Here is a 25,567-nt window from a genome sequence, read left to right as displayed (position 1 = left end):
AGCACATGTCAGTGGGTGGGATATTTTGGGCAGCAGGTGAACATTGAACACACACAAAGAAAAGCGGTGAACTGGTGACAGGGTCATGGGCGGCCGAGGCTCATTGATGCATGTGGGGGAGCGAAAGGTGAAGAAAAGTGTCAGAACACACAGTAGACCAGGTGGTCATAATGTTATGGCTGATCAATGTATATCTTGATACACACACACACACACACACACACACACACACACACACACACACACACACACACACACACACAATCAGTTCATTGTCCCACTTTTCTTCTGACTTGTTGGCATTAAGAGTTGTTAACTAAATGCCCACTGTGATGCTCTGCCTCTAACTATTTAGCTTGTCTCTGCTCTCTGATTAAGTTGATCTTTAATGTGAACTGAGGTGAACTGTCCTCTTCTCTGTAAACTGCATAGTCACACAAGTCTCAATGCTCTTTACAGTAAAAAGAATAAACCAGTAGTGAGGCAGAAGATATGTAACCAGAGGAAGGTGAGGTGTTTGCAGTGTGACCTATACAAGGCCTTAACAAAGGAAAGCAGAACTGCGCCCCAACACAGATTTGAGTGCGGTTGGTTGAAGCTGTAAAAGGAGAGTGAGTGAAAAGGTTTACCGCTCTTATCAGATACATCTGACAGGTTTGACAGATCATCTGTGCCAAACCGAGCAGAGAAACAGGAACCAGAACAGAAACTGAAAAGGTTAGTAGTAGCAGTAGCAACATTCCCCACAGCTCAGGAAATTCCTCAACCACAACAGCTTCAGACAGATACCAGGTCAGGTTTTTGGCTTCAGCTGCCAGTTTTGATTGTTAACTAAAAGTTGCTGCTGGTATTGATATCTTAAAAACATTTCAGATTTGTCTTCTGAAACATCCTGAAGACCTGCGTTTCTCGAGCTTTTTTAGCTTGTGACCCCTTAAAATGAAGCTATGTGGACTTGTGACCACTCAGCGCAGATTAAATATCTATTTTAATCATTTAAACCATTATTTATGTTTATATTTTCTTGAGGCGTGATGTGGTAAAATAGTTTTAATAATGCACAAATGCATTAGAGGCAAGCCTGAGGAAAGAAACTGCTTCCATCTCCTCTTGATCTTCTCATGATCTTTCAGATATATAACTCCTCGTAGGGTCCTCATGTTGGGAACCACTGTCATAAAACCGTTTTAAAAACAAAACTGCTGTTTTTCACAACTGGAATTAATGTTATAGTCGTAGTAAGCTAAATTGCAGCCTATACTATTATCTGAAATTATAATAAATCCACTAACATTTACCCTAATCAAAGCTTAACCACAGGGGTGTAATATCAGAAAACAGGTTTTTTTTGAGAATCAGTTGAATTTGAACTAATAAGCTGTTTAAATGTTACAAACACTGTACAAACTATAGATTAGGCAGACTATCCAAATCAAATGTAACCGGTAAATATAATCAAATGGCCAGAAATAACTTAGAAAATTCATAGTGATCAGCTGATCAGCTGATCAGTTTTAGGCTCTTGATTTTGTGTTTAAACTGTCAGGAAACGTTTGCTTTTTAACCAAAACTACGACGCTGCGTTCAGCTCTTAGGTCTTGTCTTGTGTTTTTCCAAATGAATGATTCTGAGCAAAATCCAAGTGGAAACTAACAGAAAATGTTACTGAAGTTCATGTTTTATGCATGAAGATCTTTGTCTGAACAGCGGAACATTAATTCTTTCATTGCCTTGAACTTGTAGTAAATTATTTTGCATACAGTATTGTGTTATACGTATATAGACATTTAAAAAAATACTAATTATTAATGTTGTGATATTGATTTCCACCATCTCACCAAGCCCCAGCAGCGTTTTTTAAAGGAATGAGTAACAAACCCGGTCCTTGTTTTCCAATAAAACTACCTTTACTACTGCTGTTTGTCTGTTATTTCTACTTGTACTCCAACTACTGTTACTACAAATAACAACAATAATGACGCTGATGGTTGTACTTTTGTTTCCTTGTTCAGAATCTGCCTAAAGGTGCAGAGAACGTGGGATCTCTCAAACTCACCTACATCTCCAAGGTTAGTCCTCTCTCTCTCTCCTGTCTCCTCTCTCTCCTCTCTGTCTCTGTCTCTGTCTCTCTGTCTCTGTCTCTCTCTCTCACACAACATTTCAGTGTGTCCATTACTTTGATTTCTCACCAAACACCTGCTAAGCTAATTGATTCCCAAACAGTTGTTCAGTTGTACTTGGGTTTAATGCTAAAGATGCTAAACTGAGACGGTGATCGTGGTAATTATTACATATGCTAAGCATCAGCATGTAGACTCCTGGTTTCTGGCTTCTTCTTCTTCTTCTTCTTCTTCTTCTTCTTCTCTGCTGTCTCTAAATGGTTTTGGTGATAAGTAGCAGTAGTCAGGTTTTCATTTAAGTGTAGTGCAAATTTTAACAGTATTTCCTCTGCTCTCTCTCTCGTTCAGGTCAGCGATGCCACCAAACTCAGACCAAAGGCAGAGTTCTGCTTTGGTAAGTTCATCTTCCTTTTCTTCTCCCTATCTACCTCGCTGTCTTTATCTCTCCCTCCCTCTGTACCTGCACTCTACCTCTGGTCACATACTTTTCTGTACATCGGTCTGTTTTTTCCTGAATAGGTTCCTTATTTCCACTGAAGGGAAATCGTGTGGCTACAATATACAATGATATTTGAAACAATAGTTAGCTTCCACCTTCGTGGCTACAGTTTGTGTTTGTCTCTTTCCTGTTTCACTACGACAATGCAAATCTGTGCAAAACAGCCAGGTCCGTAAAAAAAAGATTTTCCCAGTCTGGTGAAGAAGAACTTGACTGGCCTGCACAGAGTTCTGACCTCAACCCCATCCAACATCTTTTGAGTGAGAGCCAGACCTGATCACCAACATCAATGTTGGACCTCACTGATGCTCTTAATGGGAGCAGCTTCCAACATCTGGTGGAAAGAGTGAAATCAGAAGAGGAGAGGCTGTCAAAGCAGCAGATTAATGTCCGTGGCCACATATGGTTGCAATGCTCAGGTGTCCCCTTTGGCCATGCAGTGGACTGCTTTTCTTTTCCAACTTTCTTTTACTTCCTTTGTCCAACCCTCTCTCCTCTATCCTTTCTCATTCATTCCCACTCCTTCCTTGTTTATTTCCTTCCTTGTTTCTCCCCTTCAGCCCTTCCTTGTCCCTTTTCTCCTCTTTCCCTCCCCGTGTTCCTCTCCCGTTTGGTTTGTTTCCTCTCTTTTGTCCCTTGCTGCTTGTTGTTGTTCCGCTGGTGGCCAACAGTAGCTTTTTGTCACTCAATAGGAGGAAACTGTGCAATAACCCTGACCTGACCTCTGTGTATGTGTGTGTGCGTGCGCGGGTATTTGCGTCTGGATGGGATGTTGACATACACATGCACACACACACACATCCTCTGCCTCTGAGAAACCAGAAACAAACTGATATTTTTAGATCAGGATTTGCATGAAGCTCAGAGCTTTTCTGTTTTCTGGCCTAGTGTTTCAAGTAAGAAGAAGTTAACACACAACACATTTAAATTTCGCTCTGTGTCTTTCCCTCTCTGCAGTTATAAATGCGGGAATGAGGAAGTTTTATCTGCAGGCCAACGACCAGCAGGATTTGGTGGAATGGATCAGTGTTCTCAACAACGCTACCAAGATTACTGTGAGCCTCACACACACACACACTCACTAATGGATCAATAGGTGACCCTGTTTCTCCCATTGTTGTAGCCTGCTCTGCCTCAGGCTGCAGCAGATGGAAAATTACCCATCAGGCCAGAGAGATAAAGTTCAGTTCAGGCTTAACAGAGTGTGAAGGGAAAAAGAACAAGGAACAGCAGGGTCTCATGTCCACCTGCAGCGGCAGAGGTCTGTTGTCGCTTGGGGAGTGGCGGGAATCTCGGTTCCTTTTACATTTTACATTAGGCCGCACGCCTCTGGAGCAACGAGGGATTAAGTGTCTTGCTCAGGGACACAAAGTTGGCTGTCTCACAGTGGGAATCGAACCCGGGTCTCCCACACCAAAGGCAAGCTTTTTGTAGAGAAACTCAGCTGTCAATGTCAGTCCCTCCAGGTTTTCGCCGACCTTTTCTGTGATTATTGTGGCCTAAAATGGCTGATTTTGCAGCAGCTTTTATTAATTAGTCATTTAGCTCACGCATTTTATCCAAAGTGATTTACAATTGCTATATACAGGTTCAAAAAGTGGAACTTTCAGATATTTTAGATTCATTATAGTTAGAGTGAAATATTTTAGGCCTTTAATCTTGATGTTTACGGCTTCCAGCTCATGGAAATCCAAAATCCACATCTCAAAATATGAGAATAAAGAATGTGTAATACAGAAATGTTGACCTGAGAAGATCTCAGTTTGGTTCAATTCACACAACCACAATCAAGGGGAAGACTAGTGACTTGACAGCTGTCCAGAAGACGCTCATTGGCCCCCTCCACAAAGAGGGGAAGCCACAGAAGGTCATTGCTGAAAGGGCTGGCTGGCTGACAGCGAGCCTGATCCACTGCGCCAGAGTAGTTTCGTTGCTTTCACAGGTGACGGGCACGGACGTTTTCAGGCAGGCCGCCGAAATCCTGAAGGGACGATGAAAGCTGCGATGTCCTTGGCCATTTTTTTGCAATGAAAAATGTGGGAAAAAGTGAAAGGTGAAGGAACTTGATCTGATGGGTACAAAACCACTAAGTAACCTTCCAGAAAGAAAGGCAAAACAAAGCAGTTAAAGTATCACAACAAAATATTCTTCATTTGTACACAACGTTACCCCTAACCCTGCATATTTAAACCAACTTACTTTGATTCTTTTAGAGCTTAGGGCGCAGCTGCCCGTGTCTATGTGTAGTCAGTAGACGATTTCCTTTATGTTCGACCGCAAACACCGCTTTCATAAAGAAGATCTGGATTCTGTTTATCACGGCCCTTTGCTGTTATTTTTCTAGGTAAATGTGAGACTTTGGTATCACACATGTCTGCTGAGTCATCTAAACAAGGGAGTGAGTTTGTACGAAATGGCGATGATAGGTCAGATTTGCAGAAAAACTGTGGTGATTGGTCAAAATTGAATTACTGTGTCTTAAACGTTGCGATTGTGAAATCCTGGAGGGACTGTCATATGGGTAGTTCATCCGTTCTCACAAATATATTGTTAAATTAAAAAAAAACCCACCTCAGTAATGTAGTTTTTAGCAAACATCAGGAGGAAATGGTCCATTTGTTGGGGACTATTTTCAGCAGTGGATTAATCCACAATTTTTTCAGCAGGACAGTGAGTATATGTGGGATGGAGCAAAAATAATAATGATGAAGGAACATGTCACCCAGAGCTATGATGTATTTTAACTACTGATTTAATTTTTAATGTACGGGTCAGATAGTGGATTGCGTCTGTTGCTTTTGCAGCTAAAAGGGTAAATGTTTTAATTGAATTTTGTACTGTTATTTTATATTTGTACTGATAGATTTGCTGTCCTGCTCCCTTTCTTGGCCAGGGCGCCCTTGAAAAAGAGATTTTATCTCAATGGGTTTTTTTCCCCTGCTTAAATAAAGGTTAATTAAAAGAGCAACAGTGTAGCTGGTGTCATTTGTGTGTTTTAAAGAATAAGAGCGGTGATATTTATATTTTTCTTATTGTGGGTGCAGTTTGGAGACAAAAGCTAAGTTAAAAGATCCTTGAAGAGATAAAGAAAAAATGATAAGCTAGTTTAAACCTCAAACTCTAAAAAAACTGTGTGTGTGTGTGTATATGTGTGTATATATATATATATATATATATATATATAAGCCATGTGATTGACAGACAGGAGTTTTGTTAATCTCGTGCTGTGTTTTTAGGTGCCAAAGCCAGGCGAGGGCCACACCGCCCACATAGAGTTTCCCCAGGAAGGACTTGGAGCCATGAAACAGGTCTCCTACAAGACTGAGATTATAGGAGGAGTCCCTATCATCACCGCTACACAGGTAACACACACGCACTGTTGTTGGCAGCAGCAGTTCCAACAGGTCCGGTCCTGTCTGTGATGGTATGCAGCCTCAAACACGTGACCCAACACGCGTCAACACAGACGAGTGACGGCTGGTTTAAATTTTATGACTGGAAAAGTAAACACACCTACACTCAGCTACGAATGTTATGCAGCGTCAACGGAGAAATGCATCAATTTTAAACGTCAAAGTCTGTTTTAGAGGTTTTGAAAACTACTATTACCTTCCTATGCACTACACAGGTAGTAGTACTATAATAGTAATAATATAGTAGTATTAAGCCTTTTGTGTCTCCAGAGGAAGCCTGATAAATGTCCTCAAGTGATGTCACTTGAGTCGGTGTCGATTGAAGACTACACATGCGAAATTGAAACAAATCCGTTGGTGTGGAGGTAGAAAGAGAGTTGACGAGTAGTAAGAAAGATAATATTTGGTTCTGCTGCAATGATTTTGAACCTTTGACAAATTAATCTGAAGATGTAAACTGAGGCTGGGAGACAACTGTGAGCACAAAATGTGTTATTCTTGAGAATAAGTTGGAGTTTGAGGGCAAAATTCAGTAATTTTAGACAGCAGTCGTAAGGCTTCCTGTTCAGAAGAAAGAAAGACATGAGGAATATACCTCCACATTTCTGCTTCTTGTTATATGCAACTTTCTCTGCTCACCTTTAAAATACTGTGTTATTTATTGGATGATATGTTACATGTTGACACTGTGTACAACTGAAATGATGTGTGATGACTTTAAAGTGACTATAATCAGCATTTTCATATAACGATGAATCACATGACTACTTGTGTAGTGACAAACTCGCACATCATTACTCTGCAGCTCTCCTCAGTTCTGTGTGGAGTGTTTTTGCATCCTTCAGCTCATTTTGGCTTTAAAGCCTGCTACTTAGCTGTGTTCAGTGAAAAGGCTCTTGTTAAACTCACTGTGCTCTACCTGCCCAGCACCAAACAGAGTTAGTAAGTTAGCAACTAGCTGGTGAATATAGTGGAGCATTTAGCAGCTTAAAAGCCAGATATTTGTCTCAGTAGTTTGTAGAAACCACACAAAAGCTTAAAGGAGAGTAAATATTGGACAGAAACACGACTCCACATGGATGCTAGCGTTGCTTTGTATTTGCTGGATGTGTAAATAAGGGGCTATTTGTTATAAGGTCTTCCAAATTAAATGTTCTGTTTTGTCAATATTACGAGACAATGTTCCATATTACATTATATTTGTGTGTTTTAGGAGCAGGGCGAGGGGCAGAACGGGGCAGAGCGTGGGGGTTTGAAGCGGGGTCAGAATCAACTGCCATACTTCCTGTCCAGGGGAATGCAGGACCAGGCCATGATCAAGGTCGGATACTGCGTCAAACAGGGAGCCTTGGTAAGGGTACACGTACAGTTGTGGTTATTGGTCCTGATTGTATTTTAAACATTGTTAGCCCTCACCCATGAGCATCCAACTTTAACCTTTCAGCCAATAATGTAGGAGTTGTGTTTGATCAATGCCTCAAATTCAATCAGCTCATTAGGAGTCTTGTTCAGTCGTACTATTTATAAATCAGAAATATTGCCAAAGTAAAACTGATGCTCCCTCAAAACATAGTCAAACAACACCTTCATTTCCTCTCTCCTGGACTCCTGTACTTCAGTATTTACTTGTCTGAATGATGCAGCAGTTGCCCGTCTATAGTTGGTGCAAATGCAGCGGATGATTCCTAATGTTAATGGCGATGACTTAATCTTTCTCTAGCCACATCAGTAGGCTGAAATGTCAACTTGTATGAAGAAATAAGAAAGAAAGAAGAAGGTCTTGTAGGGACGGGTATCGCTGCTCGGTACCTTTTATGATATCGACCGAAACAGCCCGGGCAAACCAGAACTTCATTCGAAACTTTTTGTAACCAGATCGCAGCAAAAAATGACTATTTGTGTAGTTTTGCTTGCAACCAAACACGCAACCAACACACCGAAAGAAAGAGAAGAGCAGCCCTTTTTTTCCCCTTATGTGCCTGTTGGTTTGATCGGCTGGACCTGCAGATTCTCTTTACTCTGTTTGAGAGTCTTTAGTTTAGTGACTTTTTTTAATCTGACTGCTTTCTCTTTTTATACTTGTGACAGTCGTTTTTGGAGGTTTGCGACTCACCACTAAAGGAAAAAGGGGATTTTTCAATTCACTTTATTTTCAACACGCGTATCAAAAATTTCCCTTAAATTTGTTTCCTACAACTTATTTGATCACTAAACTATTTCACTTCTCCTCTCTTATTCAAAGATAAAAAAACTCCCAAGCTGTCGCCTGTGAGGACGACCTAATCAGGATGAGGAGGATCTGATACAATTTCCCAATACTTTTTATGTTACAGTGTTTTGAAACAAAAATATAAAATAAAATAGATCACCTTGCTTGTCCATAACAACAATAAAAATAATAATAGGCTACCAATAAACTACTATGGCTTCAACAGGTGGCGTTTTATGCAAAGTATCGAATGAAGTACTCTATTGGTATCGGTATCACTTTAAGGGTACTGGTATCGTAACATTTGAAACGATACCCAACTGTCATGATTTCCTCTATTGCCGCCCTAAAGACAAACTTTAAAAATAATTCCTAAATCATTGAGATGTTGTTTGTTTTGTCCGATACTTTAAATTTATGGGGTGCTCTAGGGCACACTGCCAGGATATTAAATATTTTCTTGTTTACTTGATCCCTTATTTAGTCTTAAAAATGTCAAACAAATATTGTTAAATGCCAAAACAAGTCACCAGAGTCCAGTGTGATGTTTCTTCTGACCAACAGCGAAAGAGACCCAAAGATATATTAACTGACAACAGTCCTAAAGTCATTATGTGTCGTGTGTTTTTGTGAGTTTCAACCATAACAAAACTTAAGTTACAGTGGCTAAACTGGCAATAATATCTTCCTCAGATGAAGAACTGGAAGAGGAGATACTTCATGCTGGATGAAAACGCTCTGAGCTACTACAAATCTGACCTGGTGAGGAAATGTGTTTTCAAAGATATTTAAGTGAACTGGTACATTAAAGAAATCATGTTACAGCAGGAAGCTGGCTGCAACCGGGTTACTTAAGTACATGTTAGCACACTGACTGTTGGCTTAATACAGCAACACTGTACAAATGTTTGAAAGCAGCAGAACACCCAAAGTGTGTGTGTGTGTGTGTGTGTGTGTGTGTGTGTGTGTGGCAAAGCTTGTTTTGCCCTCAATTAGATGTGTGTGTCTACTTGCAGCGGCATGTGTCCTGAATACCTCCTCAAATGATCCACGTGTGGACAGATTAGCGAGTCCTAACCACAGCCTGTCTGTGCACATAAATGGACACACCCTGTGTGTGTGTGTGTGTGTGTGCATACTGTGTTCATGCCTTTTATATTTCCCATCGTAGGTATTAAACAGTCATGCATGTAGAGTGGCAACTATTGAATCAAAATCTTGAATCTTAAATAATACAAGTCAGTGTCACGAGGAGACAAAAGTAAATGTGTAACTTTAAGAGGAGACAAAGAGAAACAGAGAACAGAGCTGTGAAGCGTGAGCTGCTGCTGGTTTCAGAGGTATTTCTACCCACCGCGAGTTACCAATTCGAAACTTGGAATCACAGAAGCCCTTTGGATCATTTGAGATTATTATAGGTTTATCTTCTGATCAGATTGAATTGTTTCAGGATCGCTTCATCATGGTATTTAAAATATATATAATTCATCCAAAACTGACCCAGAATCTGAAAGTGAACTGATTTAAATTACTGGATGTTTTTTTTTAACGTGAAATCTTTGGCTTCTGCTTACTGAATTTCCTTTTTTCATTTCCTTTTTTTTTTATTTTTATCAAAGAACCAGATATTTTCTATTAATACATTTGTCCATCTTTTGATACTGATGATTCAACCGGGAGAGTCTCGTGTCTACTTACGACCTACAGCACTACGATCTGACGAAAAAAAATCATATCCCGATTTTTGGAAATTCAATGAAAAATGACATTTCTAAATGTAACTCAGGATATTTCTCTGCATTATAAAGGTGGGGTAAGCTATTCTGGAGAAATCCAACACCATGACAAATACCATACACAGCAAGTAATGTAACTAACGTTAGCCTGTTTGTGGATTCCTGCTCTAGGATCGATACTCGTATAAAAGGATCGATATCTAAACTTTATCATAAGTACTGTCTAATTATACTCGGTTGATAGGAACTACTTCTCCTTCCGCCTGTCAAACTGATGCTTGCACTACGGCTCTGTGACGGAGCTTCTTTCAAGTTTATATTTCCCACGACTGAAGAATGACTCTGGCTGACTGTGAAAGCAGTCACGTCTGGCTGTTTTTTTTTTGTTTTTTTTTTAGCTGTGAAGGTAATAATGACGCTGTGTGTGATGTGTGTGCAAAGACGGTGAAATACTTTGGCAACACTGCAAACTTCCCTAAACATCTGAGACGAAGTCCAAATAATATGATGATGTTATGAAGAGGCAGTTCTGAGCAGGATATTTTTATTATAATTAAAAAATATGACAGTAGTTCGATGTCTTGACATTATGCAGCTGTTATTTTGAATTGAATTATAATAAAATATGTAAAAATCGGCAGTACCAGCCTGGGTATTACTTGGTATTGGATTGTATAGGAATTAAGTGGTATTGCACATCACTGGTGTTATGTGGCTCGTCCATTCTATTTAATGCAAATTTCTTCCCTTCAATACCGGCACATGTGGAAGAACGTACGTAAAACTAACTTCACTGCGTTCACTTACCAAAACATTATGTTTAAATGTGGAATTTGCGACACAATACATAAATATAAATTGTAAACAATAGACGTTTTTCTGTTGTCAAACGACAGATATCATCATATCGCACAGCCCTACTGTAAAATGAAAGGGAATTTTACTGGATGCCCATATATGCACAACTTTTTTCCCCCTCTCTTGTTAAACAAATTGATTAGCCTATAAGGACACTTTTTCACATGCTCACAGTAAAGCATGTGCTGCACTGCGTGTGCGTCCCGGTGTTTGATCCACATCCATAAAGCTGTGGAAACTTATTTTCATTTCCCTGAGGAAATTCAGGGGAATCCAATCACACGTTTACTGTCGGCTTTTTCAGAGGTTTGTCAAGAATCAAGTATTCTTTCGAATGTCCTTCAGAACTTTTCAGAGTAAAAGCTCTCAATAAACTTTCTTGCGCTTTTATTTTGGAGGCACAATCACTTAAGAGGAAGGGATTATGTGAGGAACTGTAGCTGTCATGACTGAGATCGATTTCAGCATCAGCCGCTATGATTTTATTCATTTTTTATTTTTCTGCTATCAAAGCAATCTGACCGCAGGCCAGATATTATTGCTGGAGGGCCAATTGTGACCCGCGGGCCGCCTATTGCCGACCACTGCACTACTCTATTAGTTTGTGTCACTGAAGATGTACGCTATTTCAAAATATCCTGAACTGTGAGGAAAGCTAGCTAGCTGGTGGGATCCCTGCCATTTCTTTGTCCCACCGCTGCCAGACAATTAAAACTGTGAGGTCATGATTGGTGCTGATCACTTTAATGTTAAGAAAACATACTGTTTATAGCCTGAATCTAGTCAAAAATACCCTGATATCACTTACAAAGTGTCGAGGCACAAGCTGAATTTCAGCTAAAACCCTCTTAACAGCTACAGAAGACAGAGCGTTGCTGTAAAGATCACATGCCACATCTGAAGTGAGACAGGAAAGGCAAATGCAGTACACCACACATCATTTAAATAGCCTGTAATTTTCAGCTATTTTTAGTCAGTAACCACAGCTAGGTATCCTGGGAACACTAATAACAAGTACATTGTGAGCCTGTATTTCACTTGTGCTGGTTTGGGTTGGACATTGTGATCATATGTTCTGTGAGAAAATAGGTTGGAGTATTTTTTTTGTACAGTTTATATAGAGGTATCTATCTCTGTATCTTGTTTGTATAGGCAATTGTTCAGGAGTGTTGGACTATGGCAAGACCTGGAAGAGGTTTGATAAAGTTCAGGAGCTGTAATCCAGTATGCATTTACTCTCTGCTTTTGTCCCCTGAAGATTGGATGAATGCTTTACCTCTGATTAGTGTTGCCAACTTTGTCACTGTGAAATAAGGGACAAAAAGTGATCTAATCTCTTAATTAAATATTTGGTAGGTTTAATAATAGTTTATTTACAGCCGGTACCTTTATCACAGTTCTTTAATTGAACCACTACCTGTTGTCTTTACTTTCTGTCAAAACACTTGTGGCTCTTGCATTGTATACGACAAACTAAAAAGAACATAGCTTGTGATGTGTTGGTCTTAAAAGGTAACTTTTATTGGTAACCAGAGGAGCAGACCGTTAACAAACACAAACAGACTGCAGAAGCTAACCAACAAAGTACTTACTTCACTACACTGAACACAATCAACACGCACGAGGCACACAAGTCAACTGCTTGTGACAAGCTGCCCAGAGCAAAAGGTGGGCTCTCCTTAAGAGCAGGAGGTAATGCTGAGGTGGTGACGAGCCATTGGTTGAGCTGGAACAGAGCGGACCAATGGGTGGGACTGAAGTCAACCTGACAGAGCTCCACAGAAACCAGGAAGTAGGCGGGTCTTCATTCCACATGTAGACCTTTCTTCATCACAGGGTCGCACAGCCTGCTTGGCATAGGTGAGACAGAACATGGCAGTTCATCAGAACTTGATGGATACCATTTGCAGTTTAGTTTCATCACTATCTTCATAAAAGTGAAGTAACTTGCACCGCACTCCATCAGTCACAGAATAATATCTCACGCACGCTGGAAACCTTTGTTTGAGGCGTCGGTGGCAACACAGGCTCGCCTTCAGTCGGGGATAGATCATTCAGGATACCCCGCACAGTCTTTGGTCCTAAAACCTTCATTGTGATCATCTCAGCTTCTCACCAAGTGCATATTTTATCGTGTAGTTTAACAAGACTGTCGGTGCTGAAGTCCATGTTTGACCGTGTGAGACACTACAAGACTTCACTTGCCGCTATTTTGTCAATTTCCACAGTAACTGCATTGAAAATTACTACTTATAGGCCTACTGAGGCGCGTGAGGCGGGGGGGCTGTGATTGGATGATGACCGGTGTCGTGATCAGCACTGCTGCTGTTGTATCAGTCAGTGGTTAGATCAGCGTAGTGGTCAAAAAACGGGACGAGAGAGGTCACGTATGGGACAAATCAGTCAGGCCTAATATAAGAGGCTTCCCGGCTACTACGGGACGGTCGGTAACCCTACCTCTGATTCATCTGCATACCTTTTTCTGACTGACGCAGGTGCAAAATATTTTACAGAATGTTTCCTGTTGATTCAGACAAGAGCGAGAATCTCAATCAAATCAGGAAACGTAGTAGAAACATGGCACCCAAGCAGTTAAGAGAAGTGACGCGGGTTTTAAAGAACCACACCTGTGGATATGCACGTTTTAGCTGTTGTTGTTTTTTGTCTAATTCTTTCCTCTCTTCCCCCTTGCAGGAAAGGGAGGCTTTGAGAGTCATCCCATTGAAGGAGATTCACAAAGTTCAGGAGTGCAAACAGAGGTCAGTGAGCTTTCCTGTTAGCAGGTGTTAGCATGTGTTGCTGTCCGAGCTTTTTGGGCCGACTCGGGCCATCGCGTCGCAGGTCTTTAAATGTTGCTGCTGCTTGGTCCCTGTTGTTTTTTCTGCAGTGAGCTGATGATGAGGGACAACCTGTTCGAGATGGTCACCAGCTCCAGAACCTTCTACATACAGGTAACACACAGGAAGGACGAGTCTAAACATAATTTTTGCTCCTTTCTTACTTTACTCACTTTACATGTGTGTTTTAACTTACCTGGTCCCCACATTATGAGCCAGATTACTTCTTTGGCATGGTGGTTCAGATGTAGCACAAACAAAAAGCAAAAGTATACATTAACACATCTCTCTCTGTCTCTGTCTCTGTCTCTGTCAGGCTGACAGTCCAGAGGACATGCACAGCTGGATTAAGGCCATCTCAGGGGCGATCGTGGCTCAGCGTGGCCCCGGACGCTCGGCTAACACTGTATGTATGCTGTCAGTTTAAGTTGTATTCATGTTTGTCGTTGGAAATCAACGTCTAAACGGCCATAGTTTACCAAGGACTTTGGTAATATTTGTTCACATTTTAGTTATCAATTTGAATTGCATCGAAGTTGAATTAACAGATTATAACCATAGACTGTATAAAAGAAGTGGATGCCCTAAAGCCTCCCCTGCTTCCTGGTCTCTGTTCCTATAAATGGGACCATAATTTACTAAATGAACATCATGCTGCGTTGAAGAAGACTTGAAACTAGCGACTGAGACCATAAACTCATCAGGAAAGTGTTTACTGAGGGAATAAATCAGCTGACAAGCAGAAACATTTTCTCAGACTTCTATACAATCACACTTCTTTCTGCAGCCGCTGGAGTCGCCCCCTGCTGGCTGCTAGAGAGGATGCAGGTTTGAGGCTCTTCAGCACTGGCTTCAATTATCAGACTTGGAGATTTGATCATAAGCCAAGACTAAAAAAATTTCTGTAACTTTATTTTAATTCTTTTCAATTTTACAACAGAACTTATGAAAGAGCACATAGCAACACACGTGCACACACACACGTGCATATCCCTGGCAGCCACAAAGATAAAAATAAAAAGATAATTTATCTTTTCCATCAATAAAATAAACAATTTATTTTGTTGAAATTTCCTTTACATTGAGCTCTGTTGTGTGAAGTGGCTCCATACTGTGGCAGAAAAAGTAACGACAGCAGACAAACCTCTTGCTGAGGTTTAAAACGTGGAACATTTTAATTAGATTATCTTAATTTATTCAGGGAAAAACAATCATAAATGCTAAACTTCTGTCTCACCTCATTTGTATCCCACATCCCGGAATATATTAATTGTAAATCAGTCGTTCTGTGATTGTAAGTGTTATAGTAATAGTAAATATTTGTTATTTTGATATAATGTACATTGTACCTCACACATTACACAGATTCAGCCAATGTTTTATCGTGTTTCCCCCTTTTTATTTTAGGACTTTCACAACCTGATGATGATTATGATGTCAATGGTTGAAATGTGTTTCACGCCTGCAAAGTTTTCTTTTGCTCTGTCTGCCTCAACACACCTTGCACACTCAGTCTCTTCTCTCTCTTTGAACAGTTTCCTTCCAAAACCACACAACAAATCCACCAGAAGAAAACAACTAAAGTAGTAAAAACTAGTCTTTTGGCATTTTACAGGAATTACTATACCTTTTAAAAGATGCCTGTGCTGTCACCATTTTTGTCAGCCTTGAAATTAATTTTTCTTTACTGTTCTAACAGAGACAAACAGGAGAAGCTGTAGAAAAGATCATTACACCAGAGCCGTACAGTTATCTGAAACTAATCAGCCACTCGTGTTCAGGCAACATTTTGCAGACATGTATAATGTGAATATTCTGTCTGCTTTACTGACAAAACATCTGGGCTGTATTACATTTCCTGCAAAACGGCAAAAGTTCATGTAAAATGGTAAGAGGTTAACACTGGACTGTCTTCAGTAAGGCCTCTGTGGATGGATGTGTTGTATTTTGGAAAGGAGCTCTTCACATTACTGTAACTGAGCTGTGTTGTAAACTGTTGTTTTCAGATCCGTCAGGCCAGAAGGCTGTCCAGCCCTTGTATACAGAGGTATACGCCGTTCTGCAGTGGTGAATGCAGCACGTATGTGACCCCATGCCTTTTTCCCCAAAGTCCCGATTCGCCCCATCCACCAGCCTCCCCTTACCGAGCATTTACCTCGCACACTACAGGAGCTCTCTGCTTCTGTGTCCAACCGAGGTATTTTTATCTAGCAGCACAAAAGCCAGAGTGAACCCTATAGTGTTCATCCATCTTAAAGTGACTGCTAGCTTTACAATTTGGATAGCCTCGCCACCTCGTAGCTGCGTCTGTGGTAACAGCAGGTAGATTCATAAGAGTCTGCTCCTCCACAGAGGCAAAACCTGATGATTTAAGACGCCATATTTTCCTTTGCACCTAAATTAATAAGCGTCTTGAATCCAGAGTACAAACTGAAATCTCTTTAAACTGCATACACATGTATGTTTGATGTAGGTGTAAAGTGAGGCCTTAATTGGTTCGGGAACTATCAAACTGAGTGCTGCATGAGATAGACCTGGTAATTGACCTTTGACCCGATGGGGCCAGGTGTTTGACCAGAGCTTGTTGGCAGATGTGTTTGTGCAACACTGATGATCATTTCATGCCTGGATGCTGTTTCTTGGCAGCGTCCTCATCCTCCATCATAACTCGTCCCACCCAGGCATCACGTCTTCTTATTAATCTTGTTGCTTTAAGACACCCCGGCTTCTCGTCATTTTGTTTTGTCATTTATTATATGTGTTGTGCGAGCAGCCAAATTAGAGGTCATCCATCGTTCCATCGTTTCAGACAGGTCAAGCTGTACTTTCCCTTTCATTCCCATAACATGACCAATCATCTTTTGAACGTTTCATGTCTGTCTTCACTCTTTTCTTCCTCGTCTCAGCTGTTTTCTTCACTTTGTGTGTCATTATTCATGTCTTAATAACATTTACAGCGTTCCTGACCTGCAGCTGAACTTCGGAAAACCAAATTTATCATGAGCTACTTCTTTTTTTTCCCGCTAACCCTCTGTCATGTTGTCTTCCTGTTTTTCCTCTGTGTGTGTGTGTGTGTGTGTGTGTGTGTGCGTGCTTTTCAGAGAGTGAAGTGTGACAGTGACGTACTAACTTTCCCCAAATGAGCCCTGCTGCCTACTTCCTGCTCCTCCCACCGCTGCTCATCGTCCAATCACCAAGCCCCACTGCCTCTCCGCTTCCTTAGCAACTGCTGATCGATCCCGCCCTGCTCCTTGGCAACTGCAGCATCACTTGTTCGTACGTGTTGCTTGTAACTGCATGAACCCTTGTGTTACGGTCACAATTCACAGCATTTCATTTGGATGGATATTCTGTGACGCCATATCTCAACTATTAACCCGGCAGGTAAAATGTTATCATAACTGAAATAACGGGCGAGGTTGTTCTATAAAAAAGAGTAACAACAAATCCCTCCTTTTTAGTTTTCCAGTTCAGTAGTTAATTTTATATTTATAATCTTTACTTTACAATGTGTTTATAAAGTGGGAGCAGTTGGTTTGAGTGTCCAAAGTTCATTTTCTGTATGTTAGATCGTCGCGTCTGGTTGGATCGACAGGGTTGTTTGTCAGGCTTGGCCGTGTGCTCAGGCAGATTAACAGCAGTGGTTCTCAAAGTGGGGTCAGTGGGACCCCATGGGTCTTTGAGGGGGTTCCAGGGGTCCCCAGCAAAAAGAGGAATCTTTATTTTCACTATAATTCAATCCATAAATAACACAGTAACTGTTTTGGTCATGGGTTTCATACACTTTCTGTTATAAAACATCTAAAAGCAAAAGTCAAAAAGGGAACCCTGGGATAAAATCTTACCAATTGGGGGTCCGTGGTCTAATTTGTGCCAGTTTAGGGGTCCTTGATGTGAAAAGATGTCCCGTCCAGATATGGCTGGACAATATGGCCAAAAATGTTATCACGATAAACAGTTTCATGTCATTCAATATCAATAATTATCACGATAAGTATGAAATTGTTATTTCTTTCAAGTTTAAAGGCTGATTTCTACTCCTGAGTAAAAGTTGAAGAAACCTGATGGTTAATTGTGGTCTTAACTTTTCTTAATGGTCAACACTTGATGCCAAACAGTGGATCACTTCACAAATCTGAGGTAGAACATTCAAAACTATTACGATAAAATCTTTTTCAACAAATATGCACAAGTAAAATCAAGTAAAAACTTTTTTCAGTAATTATTCCTCCACAAAATAAACTTCTTAATAAAAAAATAAGTCCTAATTCGTATGATTCAAGTGAATAAAGTCAGACATTTATTGAATATTTATTGAACATTTGTTATATTGTTATTGAAAAAAACTTATATTGCAATAATCATTGTTATTGTTTTATTGTCCAGACTAAAACGGTGAAAACAAAGACCTAAAACGGAGAGGTTTGAAAACGCTGCCAACTTTAGAAACGATGACGCAGACGCTCACGCTCGGCTCTCTGATTGGGTCTTATAAGTCATGCAAAGCAGAAACACGATGCTACTGAGAGAGTTTTTTTATTTGGTATCACACCTACACTTGTACTGCGCATGTCGCCGTAATTACTTTGCAACGACTCCCAGTCTGTTTTCCGCCGCCACAGCCACATTTATCACCGCCGTGTTACATTCAGTAACAGTCCCAGCTCGTTATTGGTCCACGAAAAATATAATCTGGTGCGGTTCTTCATCTGCAGTGCTTTAGTCTTTCGCCAAATCTTCTGTAGACCATCTGTTTCATGTTTACACCGGCACGCGCACACTCAGTGTACGTGAACGGCCACTAGATGATTATATTTAATATAGACTGAGATCAACTCTGAAACGCAGCTAAAACGCTGATGTGGACGGAGATCGTATTCATTTTAAAACTCGAGTAGTGTTGATGGGGCCTTACGGCCGCAATGTCCGTAACTCAAAGTGAGGCAGTCCAACAAGCAAAGAAAATCCAATGAGGCAACATGAATATCCAAGTGCACAGACAAAAAAAACCCACAAATGATCCAGAGTGTCAGGCAGGTGAAGAATACATTTAAAACTAATAGATCGTGAACCAACAGGCAGGGGTTTAGTCAGACGCACAGGGAACAGAACAACAACGCTCTGAAAAAGACTTCAAAGAACTGAGAACTATAAATGCAGACTCACACAAACAGCGAGGGAACAAAAAGGTGAAACCCATTAAGGCTAATCGGACCAAATTAGACTGGACAGCAGAGACAGACGACTTCAAAATAAAACAGGAACAAAACACCGAAACACAGACCAAAACAGTGACAGTGTTACAAAATATCTGGTTTTTGATAAAAAGTTAAAGCTCAAGGAGAGAAGTCAGCAACGACTCCCAAGTGCCCTTCTTTAAGAAACATCCAGTCAGAGTTTTATTAGACAGAGTTGAGCTGAAGCTCCAGATTCCACTCTGTAGAAATCTGAGAAAGCGTTTAAATCTGTTCCCTTAAAGATTCTGGCTCAGTGTTGGATTAATTTAATGACTATGGTGTGGGGTTTTTAACATAACCTTATATTACTGAGTTCTTAAAATATCACATTGACAACATAAATTGAGAGCACATGCAAAACATTACAGGGAAAAATTTAACACTAGTAGAACACAAACAGAACAAAAAAAGCTGCCAGACAGTTAAACAGATGTGAGAGATGTTATCACAGTATTCACATATTGGGAGCACTGAAGTAATACAAATACCGGAATTGATTGTGTAATCACTAATCCATCAAATGTCTAATATGGTTTTGTCGACCAGCAAAGTTATGAAAGCTGCTGTTTTTACTCACCTTACTAAAACAAAATGTTTGCTGAACTTAATTTTAACCCATAAAACCTGATATGCATGTTGTTTTCTTTTTATATCAACAATGGATGCCAGACACATAACATGTCAAAATGTGCAGGTAAATGTTTCCTTGATCACCTGATAACACAACCTTGTAATCTGAAAGTCATCGGTGACGCTTTTGTTACTGGTGACAAATCTTTTTTTTTAATTTTTTTTTTTATGATAAATAAGAGTTGGATGCTAATGAAAACTATTACTATTATTACTTCTCCAGACCTAAAAGCTTCTTATCTATTACTTATTACCTGAAATAATTTCCCCAGATATCAAAATTTACCTTTAGCAAGTGTACTGGTGAACAAGGTGACCTTAAAGTCTCATATTTTGACCTGCAGATTAATTAGATGCCCTTAACTGGACAATCTGAATCTGCCAGACGTTTCTTAACCTTTCACCCACAATGCACTTCATCACCCATCCACTGAGTCATTGCTGTGTCTTGTCCATGCACCCATTCATCCATCTGTCCCTCCATCATTCATACCCATCTTTGTCTTCCCCCTCTCACTTCCTCTCCCTCCTCTCTCTGCAGGAGCACAATGACCTCTCTTCTGCTTCCACCTGCTGGTACCCCTATGAGGAACTACACCACCCACAATCCTCCTCCAGCACCGCCACAGCGGGCCCTCAGCCTCACGCTGGACACGCACCACCAGGACAACTTCCTGGGCCTGCTACCGTGGAGGCTAAGCGGCGTCCAGTCGGTGATGCTGCCCCTCCCCTCGGCGCGCTCCCGCCTGTCACTGCAGGAGACGGTGCGGTCTTCAAAGTAACGGAGGTGAATGAGTCACCGTGGAAACAACACGGCGAAATCAACCAGCTGGGCTTTGTTGGTGGCGGGGAGAAGCTGAACACTCGCCCCGCTGAGAATTCTGACCTTAACGTGACCCTAATTTGACGATGACGAACATGATGGTGACGATGATTGACAATCTCTAAAGGACACACACACATATACTGCACACACTTCTACATGAGCTCCGTGTGCTGAGGCTGAGTTCTTAAAAACTACCCGACTGGCCAAATAATCCTTCAACAAAACTTCCTGGGACCATTTTCTATATGTGTAGAATAGGACCTTCGTCCTCTGCTGTTTTTTCCTTCACTTACGTCTTCCTGGTTGTTATTAACAAAGTATGGCTCCTGGCAAACAAAAAACATGTTGTCGTGCAAAAAAACTAACTAATTGTTATTGTACAGTGAAGTTTTGTTTCGGTAGGGTGAAACCTGCTCATTGCACAGCGATGGGCGGCTTTCATGATTCTTGTAAGAAACAGACAAACCAAAGTTTGTTTTTCTACAGCAGCAGCTCAGATGTTGCAAGCTGTTTATACTGTCTGTGTCTGACTCTGCTGAGACACTGACTAATCCAGCTTCTCAGTTTTAAGACAATCCCGCTCGATGTTATAAACTCTTTAACCCAGAATTGTCTCTCTCATCTCCAGTAGAAAGGCTCATCCTGTCAAACGTGTTTTAGCGATTTTAGAGCTCCAAAGTCCAGATTCACTGAGGTTGCATTTCTGGGGATGTCTGCACAGTGTTTTCATCTTATTTACCAAGAAATGTACTGCTGTTGTCGTCCCTAATGTCTCAAATGTCAGAATTTCAAAAATAAGAAGGAATAAACTTCTTCAAGACATAATGAAGGTAATTAATGGATTTAAAAAAGTATTTTTAAGCCCAAGGGCCTGCTCACACAAGCATTTATAACATGCAGGTTAATTTCAGTGTAATCGCTGTGATTCATCAGTGGCTTCACTTATAGAGGTGAAGTTATTCTGCATGGAGCTTCTGCATAGAGTTAAACTTTTGTGAGTTTTGAGACGATGGTACATCTCTCTTTTGAATGCACTCTGGAAACATATTCCATAGTCTGTGATTGTGCTAACTAGCTTGCTAACTGGTAGGTAGCTTCCTGGTTCCAAGCCAGCTAGTTTAACGGGCTTAAGTGGTACTTCACCGAGCTTCCAGCGCCGCCCTTTCTGCAAGCCACATTCTGGTCTGCCCGTGCACTAAGATGCATTTAGTTCATAAGCTGAACATTAAAAGTGAACATTCGCAAAGTTTAAGTGCTGTTTCACCCAACTGCGGCATCATTTTGGGTTTATTCTTTGTTTTGATATGAGGACTGAAAACCTAGTTGGTGTGACTGTGATGTACTCACAGTCTATATCTCCAGCAGTGAATTATTTAAATTTACCGTGTACAAAATTGATCTCAAACAAAGAGAAGAGATGCAAATTTAGATTGTCAATCTTTCAACATTTAAATTACCAAAGCAGTGCCACGGTACATGACTTTGATAAATAACTTGACATTGTGCACTTTTCGCTTTGCAAACCACCAGAGAATCTGAGCTGAAGCTTTTTAATGTTTAAGATAAGACGACTTAAAGCAGCATTAATAAAAGGACCTGCTGCTGTGGACTGAAGTGTTGAGGAGCTGATATTCATTCTGCTCACCACCTTTACTCACCTCACTCCTGTACATTCATTTTACCGCTCCTTTGTAACTCCATCAGATGTTGATGTGTTTGTTTTAGTAGTTTTAGTTTAAAGATGCGGGGAGACAAGAAACCAAACTCATATTGTGTATTTTTTGATCTGTAAATGTTGTTTTCGGAGCTGCAGGCAGGGTTGGAAGTGTTCTTCCTGTTGGCTCCCAGGCTGCACACTCTTCGTTGGAAACTGGTTGTGGGTGTTTTTTCTGTTCTGATGTGCTTTTGATTATATTATTTACAGTGATGAGATGTTTTTGAGGAAAAAGAACTACATTTATATGTTGTTTACTGACTTTTATAAACACGTGTGCATGACTGCATGCACACAACCACCCTGCACCCCCACTGCTGTTGTTCCCTGTTAAACGTAAGCTGGGTTAAGTGCCTGCATTGTTCTTTCTAAAGATTTGATGAAATATGACGAGCTGTTTTGACCCTTTTTAGTGTGTACTTGATTCTAAGACCATGGTTCATCTGTTTATTAAAAGATATTTGAAAATAATTTTACCTGGATTCAGGCTTGGTGGATGGAAGGAGAGTAGTGGTGGCGGGTTTACACTCAATCATTTCAAATTTAAGGGTTCATGGAGAAAAGTAACAGAGAGTAGATGAAGGAAAAAGGTTGGAAATATTCACTTATTCTCAAATATCACAAGAGAAGATCAAAACCAACAAGAGAAGATCAAAACCAACAATATTAATCCGTCTCTCAACAACTTTCTGACTTCCCTGCCCTGTCTGTGGCACTCAGCCGTAAGGCCAAATCTCACAAATGCTCACAAATGTATAGTTTTATATTTTTTTAAAATGTCCCCGTCCTGAAACCGCTTGATGCTGTAGCTTTTAGCAAACGTTACTCAAACAGGAGGAAGTAGCGCATTTGTTGGGACTATTTTCAGCGGTAGATTAATACACACCTGGTGATCTAGTGGAGTAATGCCCAATCAGAGGTATTTTTAACCAAGGAGATACTTCTGCTGTGGGTATGTGCCAATTTCAATTATTTTTAATAATTTGTTCATATATACGCATATTTTTGTGTTTTTATACTGAAAAAAACAGTGTTACCGTTGTAACACCCTAAAAACCAGCTCTAATTAAGAGAGTGAAAACTAAAGAGTAAGCGAGCAGAGAAATCAAAATGGATTGCTAAATGTGATGAATTAATGGTTCTGCTCAGCAAATAGTAGAAGTAGAGCTTGCGAATGCAAACTTGAACTTTAAACAGAACCTACTGAAAAGAAGAATGATAACAGTCTTAACTAATATCCATTTTGAGTTTGAGCCAAATAAATGCATTCGGATCATAACAGGTGGGTGAGTTTAGTGAGTGTTTGTGGCAGCATGATGGCGATTGAGTCAAATTAAACTACCGTGAGTGTGTGTTCATGGTGATGGAGGAACATGTCACCCAGTGCAACAGTGTGTGTTTATAGTTTTTAGACAACAGTGGAGCTCTATGGCACAGAGGAACTAAATAGATTAGGTTTTGGATACACACAATACTTTTTAGTAGATACATTCATTGTTGGTTAGTTTTGCTGTGTGTGTTTGGACGAAACAGAAGCTAATATCTAATCTAATCTTTATTCATTTATAAGGGTTGCAAATTGTATTTACATTAGTGTACTTTAAATAGTAACTTAACACCATGACGTCATGCAGAGTCTCTTGCTGAAAGTTTTATGCTTGTTCCACCTCTGACCTGCTGGTGGGTGTGTGGGGGCTCTGTTAACACCCAACATGTACTTCACTGCAAAAAAGTGAGACGTTTTAACTGCTGGACTGGAGGTCTGCAAGAATGAATTTGAGCTAACAATCCCAAGATCTGGAGATCAAACCAGTAATATAAAGTGATTATTTAGAAACCCTCAGAGATTTATAAATTAATGTACCTTGAATTTGTCACTGAAGTACTGTTTCTTCAGGGGTTTCTGAAGGTTTACTGGACATAAAAGTGAGGCTCTGCTGCCATCTTGTGGGTTTAAATCCTTCAGTGAGGAGCAGATCTGTGTATGTCCACTAGATGTCACTGTTTCTAAATCTTCTCATGTTTCCTCATTTCATGTGTCCTGATTTATGGCTGGAGGAACCCTCCATTCTTCATGCTGCTCCTCATCGGGTGGAGGCTCTCCAAATAAACTCTTCTGAGGCGGTTATCGGCCGTTAGCTCATGATTTCTGGACGACGGCTGCAGAGCGTCAGTCCCTTGGCAGTTACGTCCTACACCTCGAGGAGTTGCGTAAGATGAACATCATGGAGGCAGAGTGTGATTAAGACATCTATCTGAGCTGATGCAGAGTACATGTCTCTGTTGGATACACAAACACTTTAAGCTATTTCTCTTTCTTCCACACTGACACTGTGATCCTGTGTTAGTGTATTTTGCTATTTTGTACGTTCTCTTAGTTTTTTTTTTTAATTACGATTATTCATTTTTACATTACAGCTTTTATCAGGTTGGGAGGAAGATGTTTGCCATTTTCCCATCATTATCCTTTTGAGTTGAACCAGACAACATGTTCCTCAGTGGAACAATGAATCATAGAGCGCAGAATCAGTATTTAACTGCTCTCTGGAGCACTTTCGTCCATATCCTAGTCCATGATCTCAAACCTGACCTGGAGGCTTCTGCTTCAGCTTCATTCCTCTTCTATGAGAAGCGGCAAATTCCCACTCACATCCAAGATATTTATTGTAAATAAATGTTATTTGCACTTTATTATACAATTTTCTTATTTTTAGCTGCTTCACTTTCAGGGTCTTGTGCACGCTGGCTCAGTGTCACACTGTCAAAGCTCACTGAGACACTTGAATAGTAACATCTGTGCTTTTATTACTATGACAAGTCAAAATCTGTCTGTTGTGAAAAAGGCTTAGCAGTCTCAAACAACCTTGTTCTTCAAATTCAACTCTGACTTTGAGTCAAGGCAACTTCCCGTGAAACTTTATAAGAGGAATACACTCTGGCCAAAACTGAATATATACAGGCAACATTACTATTACTACTACATTATATATTTTTCAATGTGTGTGGGTGTCTGTGTGTCCAGGATGTATATGTCTAAACACTGCCTTCACTTATTATGTAACAACTGTCCTTCTCCAGCTGTTATAGTCAGCTCTGTTAAAACAGCCACAAAAATATTTACAAATCAGGTTCAGTTTACGTGGACTCCTGAGGCCTTAAGGAGAAACTCCCCTAAATGACCCTCACTTATTTATTCCTTAGGGTAACCGGCCAAAAGTAGAGATGATGACATCTCATCCAGATGTTTTCAGCAGCTAGAGTTCACTGTCAGAAAGTGTTACAGCAGTACTATAAAGATCACGTTTTTTTGAAAAAAGAGTGACAGAAGTTGATCAATCAAATCTGTTTCAAACGTACGGTCATTTTATAGAAAGTTAAAATTTTCAAGGTGAAAACGTCATACTCCTGAATGAAACTCATGCCCAGCAAACATGTAGTTTTGAGTGACGATGAATTTTTGATTGCGTTTACAAGTTTTGAAAATCCCC

The 25,567-nt window shown here is 40.3% G+C and overlaps 1 protein-coding gene across 7 annotated transcripts in view; it reads left to right on the top strand.

The window, feature by feature from the left end:
- plekha1b (pleckstrin homology domain containing, family A (phosphoinositide binding specific) member 1b) overlaps window positions 1-22,550 on the top strand; it is a 29,056-nt gene extending 6,506 nt beyond the window's left edge. For 2 of the 7 annotated variants that reach the window (XM_046069287.1, XM_046069286.1), the window contains exons 3-12: window positions 2,013-2,069; window positions 2,469-2,514; window positions 3,577-3,674; window positions 5,856-5,981; window positions 7,246-7,383; window positions 8,935-9,003; window positions 13,530-13,594; window positions 13,723-13,786; window positions 13,989-14,078; window positions 20,081-22,550. In XM_046069287.1, the coding sequence (XP_045925243.1) occupies window positions 2,013-2,069; window positions 2,469-2,514; window positions 3,577-3,674; window positions 5,856-5,981; window positions 7,246-7,383; window positions 8,935-9,003; window positions 13,530-13,594; window positions 13,723-13,786; window positions 13,989-14,078; window positions 20,081-20,446 (1,119 nt within the window). In that variant the 3' untranslated portion in view covers window positions 20,447-22,550. Of the gene's footprint in view, window positions 1-2,012; window positions 2,070-2,468; window positions 2,515-3,576; window positions 3,675-5,855; window positions 5,982-7,245; window positions 7,384-8,934; window positions 9,004-13,529; window positions 13,595-13,722; window positions 13,787-13,988; window positions 14,079-15,678; window positions 15,753-16,773; window positions 16,949-20,080 lie in introns of all 7 variants that reach the window. The other 5 variants (XR_006828144.1, XM_046069290.1, XM_046069291.1 and 2 more) reach the window with 5 other exon arrangements.
- The last annotated feature ends 3,017 nt before the right edge of the window (window positions 22,551-25,567 follow it).

Source organism: Micropterus dolomieu, linkage group LG14, assembly GCF_021292245.1.
Source record: "Micropterus dolomieu isolate WLL.071019.BEF.003 ecotype Adirondacks linkage group LG14, ASM2129224v1, whole genome shotgun sequence".
Classification (NCBI taxonomy): domain Eukaryota; kingdom Metazoa; phylum Chordata; class Actinopteri; order Centrarchiformes; family Centrarchidae; genus Micropterus; species Micropterus dolomieu.
This window is presented reverse-complemented; position numbering and strand designations above follow the sequence as displayed.